The sequence below is a fragment of the Puma concolor genome, chromosome B4 (assembly GCF_028749965.1).
Source record: "Puma concolor isolate L17-30 chromosome B4, mPumCon1.1.hap2, whole genome shotgun sequence".
NCBI lineage: Eukaryota > Metazoa > Chordata > Mammalia > Carnivora > Felidae > Puma > Puma concolor.
The window spans coordinates 26,701,548-26,725,699 of NC_141673.1; the positions used below are offsets into that span (position 1 = coordinate 26,701,548).

At 47.2% G+C, this 24,152-nt stretch overlaps 1 protein-coding gene across 2 annotated transcripts in view; it reads right to left on the reverse strand.

Annotated features, from left to right (window-relative positions):
• Positions 1–24,152, reverse strand: part of PLXNC1 (plexin C1) — a 149,833-nt gene that overhangs the window by 99,873 nt on the left and 25,808 nt on the right. For both annotated transcript variants that reach the window (XM_086712644.1, XM_086712643.1), the window contains exons 3-4: positions 15,233–15,367; positions 12,073–12,173 (exon numbers count right to left, since the gene is read on the reverse strand). In XM_086712644.1, the coding sequence (XP_086568770.1) occupies positions 12,073–12,173; positions 15,233–15,367 (236 nt within the window). The remainder of the gene's footprint in view (positions 1–12,072; positions 12,174–15,232; positions 15,368–24,152) is intronic.

Consider the following 24,152-nt stretch of genomic DNA (forward strand, 5'->3'; position numbering starts at 1 on the left):
CAACACTCAGCACACCTTTCCTACGTAAGGAGGCAAAGTTCAAGGCTTCTTGGAAGATTCTTAATCACAATGCTCCTTCCCCCCAATACAAAGGGGCTCCTTGGGGTCTCTCCATGCCATGAGCCCCCCCCGTGAGCACTTTCCACAGTGGACGGATGGCTTTTGGTCAGTGTGCCCATCCCGCCCTAACCGTGAGCTTCTCTGGGGCAGAGCCTCATTCATCTCTGTTTCCCCCAAGGGCCTGGTCCAGGGCCTGACCCACAGCTGGTATTCAACAAGCACTGGCTAAGTTGGATTAAGAATTCAGTTTTCAAGTGACTAAAATTCTTGACTATGTCTCCATGATACCAGCATAAGGTGTTTCATTGATTTTTGTTCGCTGGGCTGGCCTGTTAACTGGCATGGTGGAAAACCAGCCTTTGTCTTGAAACTTGGAGCTGTTTAGCGCACATAAAACACATTTGCAGCCTGAAACACTCACACAAAAGGGATTTGTAGCCTTCACCCCATGTGGTTCTTTTGTAGGTGATGCGCGTACTAAAGTTGGTGTTTTTATTCCCAAGCGCAAACCATGAGCTGAAGAATTTAAGGAGGTATTTTTAAAATATGTAACATGGAAGTAAAAATAGGAAACCGACGGATGCCTCTTGAGTCAAGGAGCTCTGGGTTCAAAGCTACTTGTCCACACATTCCCGGTGCAGCTGGGGGCACATTCCTTTCCCTCTCTGGGCTTCAATGTCCCCGCCAGTAAGCAGGTGGCAACGCTAACAACCCCATCTCCCTGAGGCCAATACCGAATGCCATGCTCCCTTCTCTATGCAGCAGAACATAAGCGCCCAAGCTTTACAGAACGTTACAAAAGCAAAAACATGGAAGATGGCCTGGAAGGCTTCCAGCGAAGATAGGAACGGTGTGTCTGAAGGTGGAGGAGTTGCTGGGAACAGGACATGTACTAGGTCACAAAGACAAGTGAAAACATTTGAGGAATGTTTAAAAGCCAATCAATACATACTTATGAAAGTGCCTGCTGCCTGAGATAAGGTCATTTCAAAAAAAAAAAAAAAATCTCTTCCATTAAAACATGTATTTACTAAAAGGGGCGTTCCTTAATGGTACTTGTTCCAAGACAGAGAACATCAATTAAAGAGACGGTGCGGGTAACGGTTTGGAGGCTGAGCTCTGACGACCTCAGCGGCCAGCCCTTTCCAAGCAAAACCGGCTTCTGAGTCAGGTGAACGCTCTCCCTGCGTTGACCTCTGTCAACTGTCGGGGTAGCAAGAGCTGCGCCCCTTAATGACTTCATCCCCTGTCCACCTTCTGCTTTGAAAGAAGTAGGATCTGTGCACAGCTCCTCCCAGTTGACAAAGCTGATGAAGAACCCGGTGGGGGTGGGGGTTCTGCACCACTGGAAGGGCCCCCCGATCCCTTTCAGCATCCTCCGTAACCCAGATGCCTGGGCTGGGCATCTGCCAGGGGAACTCAGTGACGCCCCGAGGTCCGAAGCACGTATTCCCCTTTGCTCCCCACTGCTTCCGCCCCACAGACAGCTGTCCTACGTGCTCCTACACAATTAGTCGGCACAACGGGGTCCTCACACAAGAAGGAAGGGCCACCCCCAAATCCCATCATTATCCTTACCGCTGTCATTAGAGCCGCACTGGACCATAAAGGAGTGTCACTGCACAGTGACACACATCCCGGATCGGAAGGAAAGGAGGAACGAATCAAGAATTACAACAAACTTCAGTCTCAAACTGTCTTCCTGGCCACTCAGCTAGGTGTGGCCGTAACCCCTGATGGGGGGTGGGGGGGAACATCTCCAAAGCTGAATGTGCTCCTCAGGTCTTGGCTGAGACCCTCCCTCTCGGTGAGGGCTTCTGGAGCCGCTCCGTCCCGTTCAAACTGCAACTTGTTCTGCCCCAAGCCAGCGCTTCCCTCCCCTGTCCTCTGCTGGATTTGTCTTCCTAACATTGCTCACCATCTGACATGCTAGTTCCTTATTTATTTTTACACTGTCCTTCTTCCCTCATGCAGGGAGTTGAACAACATTCCCTCAAAATTCAGGTCCACCCAGAACCGCAGGAGGTGACCTTATTTGGGAATAGGGTCTGTGCAGACGTAATTAAAGGATCTCAAGAGTAAATCCTCCTGGGTTTCAGGAATCCAGTGACCGCTGTCTCGAAGAGAAAGGAGAGGGAGATTTGGACACACAAAGAGGAAAAACCCACAGAAGTGAGAGGCGGGGATTGCATTTCTGCTGCCACAGGCCCTGAAACACCAGGAGCCCCCGGCAGCTGGGAGAGGAGAGGGACCACTTTCCCCTAGGGCCTTCAGAGGGAACATGGCTCTGTGGACACCTCCATTTTGGATTTCTAGCTTCCAGAAGGGTGAGAGAGAAGTTTCTGTTGTTTTAGGCCGCTGATCGTGTGGTCATTGGGTAAGGCAGCAGGAATCGAACACCCTGTTAGGAGGACCTCCCCGAGGGCAAAGGTTTAGGGCGTTGTCTTTCACTGCTGGAGAATCCTAGTGCTTAGAACACTACCTGACACATACTAGGTGCTCAATAAATACCCATTAAATGCAAGCATGGACGCTTACACTTTCAAGGTGGAAGGGTTTCTACATGTCAGGTTGACTCCCATGGTCCTTGTTGGGCATAGCCAGTCATCCATGAAGGGTCCATTTGGACCAGGCTCTTCCCTCTCCTCCTACAGCCACAGGGGATAACGTCTCTTCCTCGTTCCTCTTCCCTTTCCCTACAGTGGGAGGTGAAGGTACCAGCTTGTACACCCTGCAGCAGGCAGAGTAACAGCCCCCAAAGATACCCATGGCTCAGTCTCTGGGACATGTGAAAATGTCCCCTCACACAGCTAAATGGGCTTTGCAGATGGGATTAGGGATCTCAAGAAGGGGGGAATTATCTTGGATTACCTGCGTGGGCCCAAAGTAATCACAAGGGGATCAAGAGAAGGCAGGAGGGTCACAGTGAGAGAAAGGGACGTGACGAGGGAAACAGAGCCAGAGAGATGTGAAGATGCTACTTTGAAGACGCAGCCAGCAGCCAGGAGCCAAGGCAGGAAGGAAGGCTGCCTCCGGGAGCCAGGAGAGACAAGGAAAAGGCTCCTCCCTACAGCCTCCAGGGGGAACACAGCCCTTCCACACGTCAGGTGTGAGCCCCGGCAAACCCAGAGCAGACTTCTGACCTCCAGAGCTGTCAGCACGGTTCCAAGCCACCCGGGTTGTGACCATTTGTCACAGCAGCAGTAGGAAGTGAATACACAAGCTCAGGTGGTTTGCTTGTCCCTCCCGGGCACACTGCACTCGCACTTACTTCCCAGGGTGGCAGGAGGACTGATTGGAGCACGGCGTGGAATGTGAGGCACAGCACCAGCATCTAGTGTAGGAGCACGCTCCCCCTGCACACTCCCTGGAGACTCTGTCTTCCGACCGGGGCTGGGGTGGGGGCTCGCTTCCTGCGGGAGGGTCAGTGGGCGCAGTCCCACCAGCTCCTCTGCGAACAGCCCTCACGGGCCGTCTCCGCTGCACACTGCCCGCCTCTCAGATGCAGACGGGGGCAGCGGGGACTGAGACTTCACAAACGTGGGGTTATGGGCTACCGAACTCCATGGGTTGCCCCAGTCAATTTTCTGGGCAGTGGCAGTCTATGGCCATTTAGAATTACAAATTGGCCGGGGAGGCTCGAGGGAGGAATGTCTCTAGGAGGAGAGAGGGGAGGCAGACCTCAAGACAGGGGAGGAATGCAAGGGACTGGAGGTGGCCATAGGCAAATCATTTAACTCTTTTTTTTGTTTGTTGCTCTGGGGTGCTGGGGACAAATATGTTTAGCAGTCTGATTTTTCTCTCCTGTGTTCAAAAGTCCCTTCTGGGGGGCCTATGGGTGGCTCGGTCGGTTGAATGTCCGACTTCAGCTCAGGTTGTGACCTCATGGTTTGTGAGTTCAAGCCCCGCCGTGGGCTCTCTGCTGACAGCATGGAGCCCGCTTCGGATCCTCTGCACCTGCCCCCCTTTCCGTTTCTCTGCCCCTCCCTGCTCGTGCTCATGCTCTCCCTCTCTCTCGAAAATAAATAAACATTAAAAAAAAATTTCCCTCTCCCCCACCCTTTTAGAAAGTCTGACAGTGGGGCCGGTCACAGAGTGGTGTTATTAGGCCACGCTGAGGAATGCTCTCTTACCAGAAGCTGCGAACCTGAAAGCTGCTACCAGGGGCTGCCTGGAGGTCTTCCCCTGGTCCATACAGAAGAAACACAGAGAAGAGTGTGGGCAAGTATTAGATTTACACAAATAATCAAGGGGAACTACAGATACCCTATAGTTAACACACCTGCTGATTAGCAAAGCCTTACCCTATATACTTCGTGTGCAGTATGGGGCATGACAGGTGGGGCAATGAAGACAAGCTCGGCCTTTCCTGCACGGCCCATTTATGGAAGAGGACCCAGCCGTGGTTCCATCGGGGGACGGGGACCAGAGCAAGTGGAGCGCCATGGTGGTGCTGGGAGAGGTGGGAGGTACATGAAATTTGAAGAAACAGCCGCCAGGTAGAGGACTCGGGAAGAACTGGGAGATGAACTCATTCATTACAAAATATACCAAAAAGACAGTGTACCCTGGGAGGGGTACCATTGGGAAGTCTGATACAGCTGCTGCTTGAGTTAATGCGGTTCATGCTGGATGCTGCCATCAGGATAATCTTTTTAAAACACAAATATGATCATGTCAATCCTCTGCTGAAAATCCTTTAACAGGTTCCCGGCACCCCCGAATCAAGTCCAAACTCAGAGCCCTTCACATCCTGGTCCCATCCAACGCCCCATCCCCTCCCTCCCTCCCTCCCTCCCTCCCTCCCTTCCTTCCTTCCTTCCTTCCTTCCAGAACCAGAGCTCTGGGGGTAATATCCAATCTGCCGCTCCCTCAAAAGACCTCTCCCTATGCTGGATCCTCTACCTGAAATGCCTTCCACTCTCTCTTCCCTTGGTGAAAGTTCATTCAGGCTTCAAGGCCTAATTTTAATGCCACTTCCTGTCTGAAGCCTTCCCCGACCTTGGTTACAACTAATGGCTCCCTCCTCTGGGCTTCCACCATCGCAATGGCTAATGTTACTTGAGTGCTTACTAAGAGCCAGGCACTGTGCCTGGGGCTTTATGAACATTATCTGATTGGATCTTCTCGGCCACCCCGTGAGGTACTACTAGCCCTACTTTATGGAAGAGACTTGACCCAGAGGAGACGAGGAAACTGAAGGTCACAAAGAAGCCTAGATTCAATCCCAAGCAGGCTGCCTCCAGGACCTGCACTCTTCCTCCTCTGCTGCCAGAGTGGAAGCCACCCCCTGCATTGCTGGGCATCCTGAACAGGCTATCCCTCCTACATTCCTGTTCGGCAGTGACACCCCTGTCCATCTGGTCACCCAAGCCAGATGCCCATACCCCTTCCCTTATCATCTCAACACCGAGGTTACGGTGTTGCTGGGAAAAGAGCAGTAGCTTGCCTCACTGCACCTTCCGAGACTTAGCTCTGCCATCGCTCCAAAGTCCTTCCCCCTCTGACCAAGTGCCCATGCTTTGGGCTCCAACCGAGTGCCTGGTCCAATCCCTGGGACACAGTAAGAATCCATTGCGTGTTTAGGTATCGCTTCTTTGTTGTCTTTATGAAGACTTAGGTTGAGGGAGAAAAAGTACATCTTCCTGAAAAACAGTGGCCACCTTGATATTTGATTTTTCATTTTGTGGCCCTATTTTGAGTGTGTCAAACTCAAGGGGGATCTAATTAATCAAAAAGTCCTGTCAATTCTATTTTCCAAATAGTTCTAGAGTCCAGCCACGTCTTTCCATTGCTACTATCATTTCTCCAGCTGGACCCCAGTCTCTTGCCGGTTTACAACCACCTTCTAAGTGATCTGCCAGCGTCCAGCAGATCGTTTCCAGGCTATCCTGCGCTAGGACACTTATTCTAAAACCCACAGCTGATCTGGTCACTCTTCTAATTGAAGCTCTGCAATAGTTCCCGAAAGTCCTTACGAGAAAATGCACATTCTTCAACATGGCTTGTAAGGCCAGTGCTCGGCCACTCCTGCCTACCAAGCCACTTTCTCAACAACCCCCGGGGCCAGACTGTGTGCTCCAACTGTATTGAGCACAACGGGTGCTCTTACAGCTCCTGGCCTTGATACACCTGTTCCCTCGGCCAGTCACCTGCCTCTGCTCTACCTGGCTGATATCTGCTCACAGCTCAACTTCGGCTTAGATATTCCCTCTTCCAGCAAACCTTCCCTTACTTATTAGTATTATTATTTTTTTTTTAGAGAGAGAGAGAGAGCAAGAGAGAGCATGGGCAGGAGAGAGGGGCAGGGGGAGGGAATCTTAAGCAGGCTCCACACTCAGCACGGAGCCCAGCTCAGGGCTTGATTCCATGACCCTGGGATCACGAGCTGAGCCAAAATCAAGAGTCGGACGCTCAACCAACTGAGCCACCCAGGCACCCCAACCTTCCCTTACTTTTAAGTTTGGGTTAGATGTTCATGTGCCCCCATGGAATCCTCCACTGCCTCTGGGCTAACCTTCATGATACCCTATCTACCTATTGGTAAAATGGTAACTCTTTTACTTGTCAAGACTGACCAGATTATTGCGCTCAACGCCTCAGTATCTGCTGCACTGGAATGACGCATCCATAACCTTTGGCCACTTGCACGACAGTAGGTGGGGGAGATTTCCTTACCCCATTGACGTTGGGCTTGGCTGTGTGGTGTGCTTGCCAGTGGAGTATCAGCAAACACGACATGAGCCGAGGTGACAAATGTGATGCATAGTTTAGCATGGCTCTTGTACTTCTGCGGTCTACCTTGAGAACAGTGGATTGGATGAGAGATGTGTGAAGAAGACCTGAATCAATCCTCTCAACCTGCAGCTTGAGGCAGAGGGCATCCCGACCCCACCCCACTGGAGCTGACCCATGAGCAAGAAAAACGAATGCTCTTTTCTTCTAATTCTTTCTTTTAGGAAGAATTGGTCAATGCAGTATCACCGGAGTATTGTCTACATCCCTCACTAGACTGCAGGCTCTGTGTAGGCAAGAAAGAACTATAACCCGAGTACCTAGCACAGGCCTTATCACGTCATAGGTGCTCAATAAATACTTGTCAACTGGACATATGACTGAATCAGTGTTGGCTGTTGACACGGCTGTCTCCCTAGCTTGCATGTGAATTCCTGAAGGCCAAGAATGGCATCCGATTTCCCTCCATAGCCTCCAGCTAGCTCACTTGCCACATGGGGTTCTTGGTAGATATTCGATAAATATTTGTTGAAATTAAATAAATTGAATTTTGTGGGCTGCCTTGGGACTGAGTCCTTAATTTATGACATTGTTTCTATGGGAAAATGCATTCTGAGTGCCAAACAAACTTGCAAATGAACTTTTGGAACCTCACTTGTTCATTGGTTCAGGATTGCCAGTTTTGTGGAAACCCGTAACTGAACACATGTGCTATGCTTTGCAATATGGGAGAAACTGAGAAACTGCTTCCAAACCCCAGATACTCAGCCTGCAAAAATTCACTTTCCGCCCACACACACAAATTCAGCGCAGGTTGGATTTGAGGTTCCAACAATAAAATACTAGACTTTTTAGAGCTCATTGTTTATCTAATTGCTTTTTATCTGCTTACACTGGATGCCTATTCTTAACACCCGATCAAAAGGAAGTTAAGATAGTTTCCTTGCCCACCCCCCGCTCTCAACAAATCCATTTTCTAGACACATATGCAAGAAAGCTCAACCTTCTCAAAAGAGAAAATAAATTATTTTTCTAAATAAATCTGTGACATTTAAAATAAACACAGTGGGATGCTCTACAGTTATAAGAAAACATCCCCCTTTAGAATTCCTAATTTTGAATGGTACTGGGAACTCAATATGAGTCACAGATCTGAGGCTTAGTTTTATTTCGTCTTAGGCCAGAATGAAGCCAGTCTGAAACTGAGTGATCTGATGTGGCTGGGAAGGACCATCAGTCTAGAACGTTCTATATTACTTAATGCGTAAGTCTCAACCTGCCACTGAGAGGGCTCCTCAATCACGCAATCTACTTCATTCACAGGGTGCGTGGGTGGCTCAGTTGGTTAAGCATCCGACTTTAGCTCAGGTCATGATCTCATGGTTTGCGAGTTCAAGCCCTGCATCAGGCTCTGGGCTGACAGCTCAGAGCCTGGATGGAGCCTGCTTTGGATTCTGTGTCTCCCTCCTTCTGCCCCTCCCCTGTTCATGCTCTGTCTGTCTCTCTTTCAAAAATAAGCAACCATTACAAAACTTTTAAAAATCGACTTCGTTCACTTAACATATATTTTTTGAGCACCTACGATGTGTCGGGCACTGTTCTAGACTCTGGGGATATGGTAGTGAACAAGACAGACAAGGTACCTATGTTCATGGAACCCACATTTTAAAAAGAAAAGCAGAGACATAAGATCATTTCAGACACTGATGGGGCCATGATGAAAATAAAACAGGTGATTATGAGTGAGGTGAGGCCACTTCCAACTGGATGATCAGGAAGGAGCCAGCCATGGAAAGATCCGGGGAAAAATATTCGAGACTGAGGAAACAACGAGGGCAAAAGTACCAGAGGTGGGAACATGCCGACATATTCCTAAGTCAGAAAGAAAGCGCGGTGGGGTAGAGTGAACCGAGGAGAGAGAGGCATGAGAACCATGGAAGGGTCAGATGATGTATGCAGGTCCTGGCAGTAAGACAGTCAGACTGGCTTCTACGAGAGAAAGGCTGTGCAGGTTTTAACCTGGGGAATGACATGATCTGGTTTAGACCATAAAAGCATCATTCCTCTAGGAGGGTATTAGGACAGGGGTGAGGGAGTAAGAGGAGAACCAGGGAAGCAGGTAGTAGTAGCCTTACAGAAGACAAGCCCTCTTTGCCCGTCATCAATACATGCCCCGGTGTCTTCAACCTCTTCTCTGATCTTCCCTTTTACCTTCTTGTGCTCACTGAAACCAGCCTCTCCCCTGGGGACACAGCTTCCTCGAAGCCAGCTCAGGGGCTGGCTGCTTCCTCTTACTCATCCTAAACGTCCTGCTTGTGTCTCACTGCCTTTTCTGGATGCCTCTTCCTTCCTCCTCCTTTCCAAGCGTGCCCCCCGCCCAGTGCGCCCCACCACCGCAAAGCCCTCCTTGTTGCAACCATCTATAGACCACCGCCACCCCTGCCAATTCTTTCCTCTTCTGCACTATCTTGCTTCTCACCGTCTCCAACCCTGTTCCCACGGTCCGACTGCAATATCCACACAGATGACTGACGTTAACACTCCCGTTCCTAACACTACCTCCGTTCCTTGACCCCTCTCTGCCCGCAGTCTTTTTCCCATCCTACTTCAGGTACACTGTCATAATCAATAGCGCCACCACCCCTCCATGACTCTCCCACAGTCCAACTACCATTTCCCAGCCCCAGTGAGTCTTAAATCCAATCACAACCTCCCATGCACAGATCCTGCCGCCTATTCCCATCCCTCACTCCCCGGCTCGGCGTGTACTTCCAGCTGACAGCCCAGGGCCCCCTATGTTAAGTACCAACATCCATGTCAAGACCATCATCCGGCGCTCGGATACCCCCTCGGTTCCCAGGCCCCGCCCTCCCCTCTTGACGTATTTCCTGCAAAGCCCTACCTTGCTAAATCTAGCCCTCCCCGACTCTGCGACCACACCAGCAGGGCTGAACACAACCCTGCTGACTGCTCTCGCTTCAAAAGCAAGACCACTGGCTTCAGCTGGGCCCTCCTGCTGCCCAGCGATCATCCTAAGTTCCCATCTCCGTTCTCGATCTCCTACCTTCTCTCTCTTCGCCTTCCAAACCTCCAGAGCTTCCTCCCCCGCCTCACTCTCACGGGCCTGAAGCCCCCGAAAATGACGTGAGCGATACAAACTGAGGCTGAACACGCTTGCACCACCCACCTGCTCCCGGGCCCAATGTTCTTCACCTGCTCTTCCATCCCGAGACCACCCGTCCACCTCCCGTCTGAACTTGCCTCCCCACCAGTGTGCTACATCTTATTTTCTCTCATCTGCCGAGAGACAGCACGGTGCAAACCCCTCTTCTTTCTCTCTCTCTCTTTTATTGTCTTACTAAAACTTCCCCAACAGCCCCATAGCGCAGGGTTATTTTCACGCGCCTCAAAAACAACCAAATTCTCTGCACTTTACTTTCTCCTCTAGCGTCTGCTTCCTTTTTCTGCCGTTTTCCTCGGCAAAGCTCCTCTGGAGACTGGTCTCTGCTCTGCTCCCTCATCATTTTCTCCTGCAGCTTTATCGCTTGCCACACTGCCCTTGTCATGGTCACCGGTCATCACCTGCTGAGTCTAGTGGGTCAGCGCACTTCCCTTGCCCAACCCCTCTGCAGCATCTGGCACAGGGGACTTCTCCCCTCTTTCTTCCCTTGGCATCCAGGAGACCACCTTCTTCGCTCTTTCCTCTTCCCTTTCTGGCTGTTCCCTCCCCATTTTTGTTTCCCCTTTGCCTCCCTGGCCCTTCAACACGGCACCGCCTCAGTGCTCGGTTCCCCAACTGCTTCCCCCCTCAATCTACACAGCCTCCCTCGTCTGGTCTTGTAAGCTCCCTCCAGACACGTCTAACTCCCAAATTCATCTCTCCAGCCTGGACACATCGCCCGTGAACTCCAGACCTGTGTTTGCCATATAGCAGCCACGAGGTCCTCGCGGCTAGTTCATCACTGCCACCGCCACTAAATTAACGCCTGGGGGCAGCCCTACAAATATAGGTGGGAAACGCACATAGACGAAACAGGTCGGAAAGAGTACGGGGGAACCGCTCAGTGGGTGTGTGACAATGAAATGCTGTTGATGATCAGTTAATTTCTTAAACTCTAGACTTGGGCAAGCGACGGGAAGAAAACGTTCCTACCCAATTACAATTATTCATGAGAATTTTCCTGGCCCCGCTTCCTTTGTCTGCCAGGGATTCTGACAGAAACAGCCCCGTGAGGAAGCGCTGCAAAAGGCAAGGGCAATTATGCGTCTTGCTGCATCTCAGCTTTTGACTTCCTCCATGAACTCTTAATTAATTCCATCCCCACATTTTTAGTTTGTTTCCTGAACCTCTCGCTTATGTTGTAGCCTCGCCCTCTCCCTTCGTTGCCCTGGGCTTCCTTCCCCAGATTCTCTTCCCCGTCCCCTCTGCTTTCCCCAAACTGCCCCTTGTTCAGCCTTCAGCTTCTCTGCACCTGTTCCACTCCTCCTGATCCCTTTTGACCCTTAAAAACGGAAAGCACCAAACTGACGGCCACCGTTATGGTTTTTTTTTTTTTTCCCCCTGCCTGAGCTCCAGCTCCGCCACTCTCCTCCTTGCTTCTGTAGCGGGAGCCCGAGTACTGGGTTGCCATGGCAACAGCGAATCCAACCAGGCCGGTCCCAGCCACGCTGGGAGCTGCCATGGCGAGGGAGCCGCTTACAAGTCGCCCCAGAGCCTGGATGGGTCGTGAACATCGTAATTCAAGACCAGGCTGGGCACATTCTGCCTGGAGACTGAGATTGTACAGCAGGCCCACAGCTGTACCGCGCATTAGGAGACAACATCATCAATAATAAGGCTTCTACCGAGCCATCCGAGTACGTGACATTACGAGGATTCGGTGGGAAATTTTCAAACATCCCTATTCTTTTATCTCCTCTGAGGGGAGACCTTTTGCCTCTCTCTCTCTGGAGTCTTGGAGAACTCTGTAGAAAGTACAAGCAGAATCGGCAGCTCCAGGCTATCCTTCCTGGTGTCCTGTCCCCACCCCGCTCCCACCCCCAGGTCGGGTAACCCGGAGTGGTCCGGGTCAAATGATCCCGCCGCACTGGCCCAGCTGGGAACATCTCCGAGAATTAATGAGGATCACGCACTGATATTTCAGGCGGCGAAGAGATTGGCTCCCCCAGGTCATTGGCACGGATCGTCAAAGTAGGGCAACAAGTGTTCTGCTGCATGACACTTTTTTTTTTTTTCTCTCGAAAATGTGAGCTGGTGAGAAAGAATTCAGGAAATACCTTTGCAGAGAATGGCACCAACCGCAGTGAGGGTCTGTTGCTGTTAAACACTCCGTACAGGATTTATGTTTACTGCAATTTGCAACACGAATTCTCCTCACCTAGAAACGAAGATGACAGCAGCTCAGATGGAATTCTAAGCACCGCCACAAAAACAACAACACCTCATCTGATAACGGGCCACAAAGAGAGCACATTTGTCAACTTGAACTCGGAATGCCTCTGTAAGGACGTTGGGCAGTGGTTCTCAAGTTCCGGGGTACGAATCCCCTGGGGAGGTTTGGAAAGTGCAGGTTCCCAGATGGCCTGCCGTCCCTGCTCTGGAGACTCAGGCTGGGCAGGTCAGGGACCGGGCCTCGGAATCTGTATTCTTAAGTGCTCTCTCAGGTGGGTCTGATCCGCTAATAATGACTTCCCAAGGGATCATGGAATCAGGTCACTTGGCCTTCACACAAAGAGAGTTAAATGCGTGGTCAGTGGCACTCTGGAAATGAGCATCTGGGGACGTAAAGGCTCACGCTGACCCAGGCGTGTCAGCACGAGGCTGACGCTGGACACGGAAATGAGGAGAATCCCACACCCCTGTCAGGGTAACTCCATTGCTTCAGCTCCTGGCTTATTTGCTCACCTTCCCTCCACTGGAGTTGGGCATAAAAGAAACGGGGGGAGTATTCAAATCATTGCCTGCCCCTCAAGCTGCCTCTTCCAGTTGCTGAAAGACACGGGGGCAGACCACCAGCCTGAGCCAGAATCAACCAGAATGTGGAGATTTCCCTGTAGTTCACAAAACATCTTTTTAATTCTGGGGGGGGTTTGCATAAATATCACGTAGTCTCTCTAACCTTGTTTTCTCAACTCTGAAACAGTGACCGTACTGCGGACTCCACAGGGTTATTTCACTGTCTGGCAGATACTAAGCGCTCGATAAATGTTGGCTACAGCTATTGTGTGAGGCAAAGGTTCCACAGCCCTACAAACATGTGAGACCTTACACTTAAAAGGCAAACAGATTTCCTTACTACGAGGCTTCCGAGAGCCTTTGAATATGCTGAGCATGATGATACTCCAGGCGGGGTAGACTACATAACATCTCCTCCTAGGGCCACACTGGCTCAGAACACTTAGTGGGATAGGAGTCTCTAGAACTTTCCATGAGAACCATTACGCGTCGTACTTAAACACACAAACAACATCTCTCTCTGTAAAAGCGAGAACACAATTAGTACTACATTGGACCTGCTTCCCTAACTTAGTAACACAAGATAGTGACTATTCCACAGCGATGCATAAATCTTCATATGGTTATTTTTAGTGGCCACGTATTCCATGGATGTACCAGGGTGTATTCGTTTGGCTGTTACTATCCCCCCAAGAGTCTAGGAAAGGATCCTCCTTAGGTTTTTGCCTGTCTAGGGGTTATGCTGGCTCAACGAGAATCTTACTAATAGGATCCCCAGCAGGAAACCTAGGTGAAGAATGTAAGAATAACCAGCTTTGATGCCCAGTCAAAAACCCTCCCTAGGGCTTCAGGCTTTGAATGACCAGAGGCTAGAACTCTTTATCTTCCAGGAAGTGAGGACCTGTCAGCTATTCGTGGCTCTCCAGTGGTTCCCAGCTTACAGTCTTGAGTTTGGAGGAAAGTGCTAACGAGAATTTACGAGCCATTTTGCAATGTTTCAAAAAGCTGAATGGAGAAACATGCACAGATTAAGCAAGACTTCAAGTGTCTTTGCTTTGGGCTGGAATTTTATCAGCTCTGTGTGGCAGCACAGCGCGTTCTCCGGCTGGCAGTTTTCAGATGCCCTTGATAAATAAAGCCTGGGAATGGGAATAGTTACTTAATATATGCAGTTTGTTGAGTAGACAAAAATCTCGCGAATACGGGAAGCCCAGGGAAGAAAGAGAATAAAGTGTTTTAACGGGGACACAAGCTGCTCAGGAAGATTCTGCATGGTGAACAACTGGTCTACCAACGTCAGGCAGGTCCACGGTTCATCTCAATGAGATCATTTTGACATAACGACTCTTCCACGTGCAAAGGGCAATTCTGGGAATTCTGGAAACGACAATGTGCTTGTGTGCCTACTGTGTGACCGCAACAGCACATGTGGCTTGCTGTCATCACCGTTCCCCTTAGAACGAGAGATAAAAAGAATGGAAAATGGGATTGGACCAAAGGCATCTGTTATTCCATTAGGTAATTCCACAAGTCTGAATTCTCTTCTTCACACTTTGCCCCAATGGCCATGGGTCCGAATTACTGTGCCAGAATGGGCTGCTTAGTTTTCACAAGTTTGGGATTCGATCTCATTTATCACGGGCTTTGATGTCAGGACAGAATTGATGTCCCAGTCTGGACAAGGCCTAACCTACATATATATAAAATAGAATGAACCTAAGATATCAAGGAGATAGATCTCCTTGACTGAATCATTTAACCTTTCTAAGTCTTAGGCTCTTGATATACAAAGCAAGGGTAATTTTATCTCATTAAATTGGTAGCATATTTCATCAACATTGTTTTTATAGCTGTGCGTACAGACACAACTCTGCATCTAAGAGAGACGAAACCAGTACGTGGTCAGTAGGGACGCAATAAAGCTTAGCTTTCTTTCCTTTGTGGAAGTACTTTATAAAAATGAAGAAACTATAAAAAGCTATTATTTTTATTTGAGTCAGCAGAAGCAAGAAGAAAAACTAAAACAGCCAGATAAATTAAGAGAGGGAGGGTGAGTGCCATATATTTCCTGGTTCATGAATGTGCATGAGACTGTGGCCTGATATTAACCCCCAATTCCAAAGCCAGTCCCATTGGGTATATTCATAAATGCATCTAACCGTTCAGTGCCCACACAATAAATGTGCAAATTCAGTTACCTTGCTGATTATGCACCCATTTGCAAGCACACCCTCCTCTGAAAAGCCTCGCATTGGAAATATAGCCAATAATAAAATTGTCTAAATAGGTAATATTTCTTGCTTACTTACTGACAGGAAGGTTTTTTAATTCCATGTCTGTGAACCACTGAAGGCCTTCTCGAAGCCTGCAGCAGTGTTTAAACTTGATAGTTCAAAGTAAAAGCTTCACTACTAGATGATGACGTTAATTAAACAATTTTTTATTCGTAAGTCAGAAGCTGTACCCAGTATTTTCGCCTACCTCTTTCCCAGCTGTTAGATAGATGTAGATATTCTTCTTGGGATGAGGAACCAGTTTGTAGAAAACAGGTGTTTCTTCTTTAATTTCATAGATAACCTCCGGGCAATTTGAAGTCAAATTCTCACCAAGAATAACCTATTTTTTTTTTTTCAAAAAGAGAAATAAGATTTCTATTAAATACTTCGAATAGCGGGGTGGCAAGAGTTGCAGCTTAATTCTAAGACCACATGCTCTTTTCCTCACTACATATACTGGCTGAGGTACCATGTTCTTTAATCATCCTTTTGTGTCTCAGTCTTCCACGAGGCTGGGAAGAACAAGCATGGTCACGCATGTGAATGCGCACGCGCACAGAAGCCACCCTTCGGTGCTGGGGCAGTATCCTCACGTGTGGACGCTCCAAGCCCGCAATTCCCTATCACATCTGGCTCTACCAGAAGCTACAGGTGACAGCTTCGTCAGTACTAAGCCAAGTGATCGTAAAACTAAAGGAAGCCGGCTTGACGTATATTTGCATGTGTTACTCTGACTCTCCTATATGATTCTACGCAGTCACACATTTTAAAGTAACCAGGACAACTTAACAGGCCCAAACAGCAGGTATGTGTTTATGTATAAAACGTAAGCGTGGACTTGAAATTGGGCCTACATGAGTTTCATGCACTTCAGTCGATAAATATCTACGTACCTGGCATGTTCTAGGTGTTTGGAAAACGGCTGCGAACAAATGAGTGGGGGGGTGGAGGGAGAAACCTACCTTCATATACCGTGTGTGTGTGTGTGTGTGTGTGTGTGTAGGAGTAGTGGCAGACAATTAACAAAAATTAGAAACCCTATTAGAAGGTGATGTAAGTCAAAATAAAGTGGGGTAGGGACATCAGGATGCGTGCTCAGGGTAAGTCTCACTGAGAGGTGGCATTTAGTGAGACACTTGCAGGAGACGATGGAGCGGGCCATTTAGATGCCTGGGTGACTCGTGCTCTTGCAAGAGCCACTCACTGGTACCGAGGCCCTAAAACCTGAGGTGGCCAGTGTGGCTCGAGCAGAACCAGTGAGGCAGAGAGCAGTGAGGTAACAAGTGTGCAACGTAGGTGATTGTAGGCGTGTATAGAAATCTCACTCTTGCTCCGGGTGAGAGAGAGGGAGCCGCTGCAGGGTTTGAGCAGAGAGGTGACATGGTAAGGGGGCAGGTTGGAAGCAGGGGCCTGAAGCTGTATCACAGACCATCACCATAGCCCTGGAGAAACAGAATGGTCGCTTGAGCCCAGGTGCGTCTCTTGACTCTTTCCGCTGAGTAAGCTGTGCTAACTTTGACCTAGTACCTTAACCTTCCCCAACTTCCTTGTCTCTAAAACGGGGCTAATAATGCCTTTCCTATATACAACTATTCAGGATCAAAGGAGAGTTATAAAAGGTGCGTAGCACATAATAAATACACAATAGATAATAATGTTGCTAGATGGTAAGCTCCTTTTGAGTAGAGACCGTATCTTAATGATCTTTATACCTATCCCCTTGCCCGATACTTTTAAAATCGAAGGTATTCAATATTTTGTCAGTTTGAATACATCCATACGTAAAATCTACATTTGTGTCTCTACTGCTGAGGACGGCAGTTACATTGGGCACATGGTTTTAAAAGAAACGTTGGCCCTTGAGATTCTTTTCAGACAAAGTCTACATTCACACATCTACTAAGCCATATGAAGCCTGTACCACATATCCTGATGGCAAATACATATTTACTATTTTATCAAAGAGTCCTTATCATATTGGCACAGGCAGCATCTTCCTACATGAGTCCCTGCTCCCAGCCTGAGTATGGCTTTGTCTTGTGGTCGTGACTTTCTTCCATCATCTGCTCTGGGTTAAGTCCAGGTAGATTTGGTACAACTAGTAACTCACTAGGGGCCCGTGAACTGCCACTGAATTCAGGAGCAGCTCGTAAAAGTCAATTGCAGTAACTAAAATACGACTTTTTAAAAAGGAATAGAAGCATTTAGGTCCCAGTAGAGGTGGAAAAGGTCTGTGCCTCAAGTCATTTAAAAGTACCTATAGAGGCACCTGGGTGGCTCAGTTGGTTGAGCGTCTGACTTTGGCTCAGGTCATGATCTCGCGGTTCATGAGTTCAAGCCCATGTCAGGCTCTGTGCGGACAGCTGTGAGCCTGGAGCTGCTTCAGATTCTGTGTCTCCCTCTCTCTCTCTCTCTCTCTCTCTGCCCCTCCCCCACTCGTGCACGCATCTCTCTCTTCTCTCTCAAAATAAACATTAAAAAAATGTTTTTAATAAAAAAAAGTGACTATAGCTGCACCATCCAGTATGGTAGCCAGCAGTCACCTGTGGCTATTTAAATTTAAAATGTAGTACTTCCGTTATAGTAGCTGCATTTCAAGTGCTCATTAGCCACATATGGCTAGTGACTACCATACTGAAAGTACAGATATAGAACATTACCATCATCACGGAAAGTTCTACTGGACAACACTGGCCTACTGAAAACTACAAATGAAGAGAAACAGCAGGCTGGCACCACCCAAGCGTGGACTTGCCAGATTCTTGTCTTCCCATCTCTAATTCACGTTCCTTATTAATCAACTGAGATTCAGGTGATCTGGTTCTAGAAAAGAGGTCATAGAGGAGAGAGGAAACAGGAAGCCAGTTAAAAAATGTTTGATAAAAATGTTCTCAAGTGACGCTCAAGAGAAGACAGGCTGCTGTCCAGAAGAATTCATCATGTTAAAGGCCTCCCTGGGCAGAACCACCTATGAAGCATTCTTGCCAACAAAACCGAACCTGAACCTCATTGAGCCTTTAGTGCGACCTTTCATTTAACACTGGGAAGCAGAAAGAGGAGGAGGCAGCAAGAAAACAGCCAAATCCACAATATGAGACATTCGACAACAGACTTCATTTCCTCCATCAGTCAGCGGCAGTGATGGGAGTTGGCCACACCAGATTGAGAGAGGCAGGACGACCATGTCTGACTTGAGGACCTTGCGTAGATACCAATTTGAACAAAAGTCATTTTCTTTTCTTTTTTTCTTTTCGATATATGAAGTTTATTGTCGAATTGGTCTCCATACAACACCCAGTGCTCATGCCAACAGGTGCCCTCTTCAATACCCATCACCCACCCTCCCCTCCCTCCCACCCCCCCTCAACCCTCAGTTTGTTCTCAGTTTTTAAGAGTCTCTTATGCTTTGGCTCTCTCCCACTCTACCCTCAACAAAAGTCATTTTCAAAAGATACTCTCGAGCCACTTAGGAAGATTTCATTGTATAAGCTCCTATGAGATATCGCTGAAGAACTACTGATATTTTTGCTGTGATAATAGCATTATGGGTATGGTTATTTAAGAAAATGGCCATTGCGGTGCCGGACTCTTGATTTTGGCTCAGGTCATGATCTCACAGTTTGTGGGATTGAGCTCTGCAGCGGGCTCTGTGCTGACAGAGCAGAGCCCGCTTCAGATTCTCTCTCCCCCTCCCTCTCTGCCGCTTGCATGCATGTATTCTCAAAATAAACATTAAAAAAAAGAAAGAAAATGACCATCATTTTTTAGAGATGTGTAATGAAACATGTAGGGGTGAAATGGCAGTGTCTGGGATTTGCTTTAAAATAAAAACTTAATTTATAAAACACCACCACTCATGCGTCTTAAGTGAGTTAGGACCTGCGCTGCAGTTTTTACAGGGACTTCTTTTATTTATTCTTGGAACATGGTTGATGTAGATGGGGAACGGCTATGAAGATCTAGTTTGGGGCAACTCCGATTTACCTGGAGACGAGGCACCGGTATTTTCTCTGGAACTCTGAATTCTGGCAGGGAAGCCTTTATTGTGTTAAAAAAAAAATTCTTAAGTGTACTATGTGCTGGGGCTTACCAACCAGTTTCCTAAACAAGCTACCTAGAGTGGCTTACACTGAAAGCTTGTCCTGATACCTATAGATGCTGGGTTTAAATTATGTTTCATCGATAGTGGGAGTGACACTTCTCTAGAACGTAATTTGGCATTATCTATCAAAATTATAAAGCATACCCTTAGACCCCACAGCCCCTCATATGTATGGTGAATGACATATGTACACGGATATTTATTGCATCACAAATTAGCAAAAGGTTGAAACAACCTAAATGTCCAACAACAGTGAGTTGGTTAGGCATAGTCAAACAAATATGATACTATTTAGCTGTAAAAATAATTAGAAAGCTCCTTGTGCGTATGTTTAATACATTACGTTGTGTATATATTTATATATTACATAAACATACTTATATACTTATATAGCATGTTTAATATGCTGTATATTTGATAAAATGGGGGAAAGGCCATCTTCCCCCTTTTACTTGCAGACATTTATAAACTATCTCTGGGAAGATACCCAAGAAACCCATATCACTGGTTGCCCCAGAGGTCAGGAATGTGTGACTTTCTCTGTATATTCTCTTGGTTCTTTTGAATTTTGAACAATGTCAATGTACTATCTTAAATAAATACATAAGATTTAAATGTGAAAAGTGAGTGTGAGTGGATCAAATTGTGTTTCTTTTTGCTAGATCATATGCAGAGAATGATCTCCATAACCCTGAGGACAGGACAACAGGAAATTTTCATTTTCATCCACAAGGGGCCCAGACATGCCACATGGAGAGCTTGGGGGTCTCTGCCACTGGGGCCTTCACCTCTCTCAAGTGACTCCAGGACAGGAGAGACATGGCTTTCTTCCTCTGCTAGATCTCTATTAATATCACCTCCTACCCCTCCAATCCCCATCCCCACAGCCCAGCCCAGGGGCATCAAAGCAAAACTTGGATCTTCTAACTGCAACATTCATGTCAACATCAACACAGAGAAGAAAGCCAGCGAGACTGGAGCACGGGAAATGTTCCTTCCTCAGCTCGGTTTAGCTGGGCAGCCTTGGAAAAAGAACACGATCTGTGAAGCGATGCAGGAAGTAACAGTGAGTCACAGAAACCCAAAATGGGTTGAGTTTTGTATAAAAGAATCTCATCCAATTCACACACACCCCTTGGGCATGATGTGGATTTTTATCTCTTGTTTCCAGAATGCCCCTTTAGTACAGACCTAATCTGAAGTCACCCTGAGCCTCTGCCATGCATATTCTTATCTACCCCTTCATCCTTCAAGTCTCAAACGTCACCTCCTCTAAGAGGCTTTCCCTGGTTGCCTTTCTACCTCATTCTCTACCCATCAGTCAATTTCCTCCATAGCACTTACCACTCACTGTCTGAAATGGCTTTATTGATTAATTCAGTGACTTATTTTCCATCCTTTTTTTCCCCCCCATCATGAGAGCAAGGGGGTTGCCTGTTTTATTCACTTTTGTATCCTCAGTACCCAGAATAGTGTCTGGCACATAAAAGGTGTCCAATAAATATTTATTAAATGAAAAAAAAAATTCTATTAGCATTCAAGATTTTATAGGGCTCTTCAGATTTTTCCAGCTGAAGACTGTGTAGAAAACAAATTTTCCCCGATGGAGAATTTCAGTTTGTGTCAACATATTGCTCCTGTTGACATCTTCCTGAAGCCTCATGGTAGGCTATTAACTAGCCTTGGGATTTTTGTTGCATACAAAAAAACCCCGCCCAATTCCAGTCCTGAAACGTGTGGAGTGTGAGACTTCCACACCAGACAGTTAGTTACGTTACAAGTTCAACACCACCCACGGAAAGAATAGCATGGTGAAGAAAACGAGGTCGGGGGGAGAAAAATTAAACAAAAGCCTCTTTCTTTCTTTCCTTTACTATTACCATGACGTGGAAAAGCCATGGGTATTCAAAAATCTGAAACATATACTCCAAATTTCTTTCCTTAGGCCTCACTCTGTGGGGTTAACCAGTTAAAGGGCATCCAAGCCAATCTTCTCATTTTTTTTTTTTTAATAAACAGTTTCTAAGAAATGTGGTGAAGGAGGCCTAAACCACGCACACGAACACACGAGAAAGCAAGGTAATTATCCACCAGTGTTCAATGCGCTTGAGTCGTTAGGAGTAACAGGTGAAATATAAAGATTAAGGCAAACTCCTCTTTTATTTCCAACCTATTTTTTTCAGTGTAAGTAGCAAGAGAAGCATACAGCTTGAACCACAAGTTCTAGGTTTGTGTGGACATGGCAGGAAGAGCTCTAAACTGGGGAGTCCCGGCTAACTCACAAACTAGAATGAATGAGATGGAAGTGAACTTGAAATAGCTTCGGATGACATTCCAAACAGCCAATCGTGGAGGCCATTTCCTGCTATTTTTACTTTTTGGTCTATTACTTCAGCCTAGCCATCCCCACTCCCCTACCTCCGGCCCCAGGTCCTGTCCTGGGTTGGCCTCCTTTTCCTTATTTGAACATTCCATGGGAATATAAATAGTAAGCTTGTCCTTATAAAATATTTTATTATTTTTGTTATCTCTTCCTTTCATTTGAAAACTTTAAAACCAGAATCAAGGCAGACCTCCATGCAGAAGAACTTTCTAGAACTGGTCTCAATTTTGCTCCACGGTTTGGATAAATGAAAGCCACCAATGGGAATAAGTTTTGAGGGCCTCATACATGGCCAGTCCCAACTCGAAGCATGTGAGTAGTGCTTCTCTGATGATATGGGGAAGGGACATGCGTGAGACGGCACCCAGTACCCTGAAACCCACTTCGGTCCTAGGGATGTTGGAGAAACCCAACACTGGCCTCCTCCTACAAGAGCCGTTCCAAAAATCATCTTGAACCCAGATTTCTGACATTTACTCCCAAAGAACCCACGGGGGAAAAGCTGGGGTCCCACAGGGGGTTCAGGGGCTCCCATGACCCACTTGCAGACCTGAGCGGGGGAAGTCCTGCCTTCTAATACAGAAGTCTGGGCTCTGTGGGGCTGCCAGGAGGCCGTCCCCAAATAGGAACAAACTAAAACCACAGAAGCCAGGGCCTCTTCTCAAAAAACCTCAATACTTGCATCTTGGTATTAACCCCAGTACTCTAATATTTGAAAGAAAATTTAAAAAAACAAAACAAAACACAGTTCCACAAATTCTACCAAGCCCTACAGAGTGCATTTGAATTATCAGTGCAGTTTGGAGAGGGGACAGATTGCTTCAGTTTACATCACCTTGAGCAAGTTCCCTAACCCCTCTGAGCCTCGCATTTTTTTCATTTATAAAGTAGGTTTGGTAACACTACGGACTCATGAGGATTAAACAAGTTAACCCATACAGACACTGGTTCCAATGGCCGGCGCACAGTAAGAGCTCAGAAATGTTCGCTGTTGTTATTCCTCGCCTGCTGCCTTATCTTTTATGCTTACAAGAAAGGCTAATGGGCATGCATAAAGTTACAAATTTCAAATTTCATGCATATTCCATTAATACTTATTGGAAGTATTTCAGCTGGAAAAGCTGAAAATATTCAATTCTGCCCTTGAAATAAGGACAATTTTCTGTATGCGACACAGTCAGCTCAAAGGAATCCAAACCACACGAGAGGCTGTCCCACAATCTGGACAAGGATTCGCATGTGTTTAATAAAAACGGGTACGCTTTGCAGTGTGCTGGCTTGCGACACGTGAGTTATGAATTCCTGCCAGCTGAGTTCAGCGTGGCCACCCTCTTTCAGCTGATCTCAGTGGAGACGCTGACCACTGAGAAAGTATAGCATGCAATCATGATCAGAAAGGAAGTAAAATGAGGAAACAACCAGGGGGGAAAAAGTGACGACACAACCCACCTCACAACCATTAGGGTCACGTGTCGATAAAATAAGGGGACAGATGAGATACTGTGAAAAGGACGCTTTCAAGTTCTAAATTCCTACCATGTTTCAAAAATCTTACCAAAGCATCTAGGAATAAAGGCAGGAGAAAGAGGGCAGTGAGGGTATTGGCATATTGTAAAGTCTTTCGTTTTTCCACTCTTCCTCAGGGAAACCTTACCTTTGGAGGCAGTGGCAGATCGCCTGGAAGAAGTACAGGTCTTTAAAGACGCTTTGAAAGTGATTCGATCTCTCGGCCTAAGCGCGATGTGATGTTTCCACGCAAGAGAATATGATACAGCTATTTAAAAATACCATTTAACCAAGAGTTTGCCATAGCATTTTAATACAGGCATAACTGAAGGAAAAATATGGATGCAAAATTGGATAGAGTCTGACCTCAACTATGCAAAAAAAAAAAAAAGAAAAGAAGAAGAAAGAAAAGAAAAAGAAAGAAAAAGAAAACGCTGATAGCAGTCAGTGCCTTTCGGTAACCGCGAGGGGTATTTTTTTTTTCCTGTTTTTCCCTCACCCTCTGCTACTTTGCACCTTTCTCGAGGAACATATATTACTCTTATAATAAGAAAAAATTAAATAACCCGATGTTTAAAATTGCACCAAACAGGGGAACCTGGGTGGCTCAGTCGGTTGAGCGTCCGACTTCAGCTCAGGTCATGATGTCGCAGTTCGCGAGTCGGAGCGCCACACTGGGCTCTCTGCCTTCAGTGCAAAGCCCACTTTGAATCCTCTGTCCGCACCCACCACCCCCCGCCCCACCCCTGCCCCATGCGCTCTCTCTTTCAAAAAATAAACATCAAAAAAATTTTAAAAAGAATAATAAAATTGCATCGAACTATGTTAAAATTCTGTGAGGTTTTCAGAGACTTAAGTTAGAGTGTGTGTGCGTTTGTGTAGTGGAAAAAAACCCCAGCAATTGGCCCCCAACTGCTGGTTTCTGCCCCTCATCCAACCAGTCGTATACTACAGTGCCTATTGTCTGTCAACATGTTGCCAACTCTTGATCACTGGGAAACTGATGAGTCAGGCTGTGGGTGATCCAAGCCCTCTTTCTTCTCCTCCTCCCACTGGCTGCCTCGGGTTGGGTTTTGTTTGTGGGGCTCATTAGTATCTCCACTCTGTGGCTTAAGAAGCCAAGCTTGTGTCTAT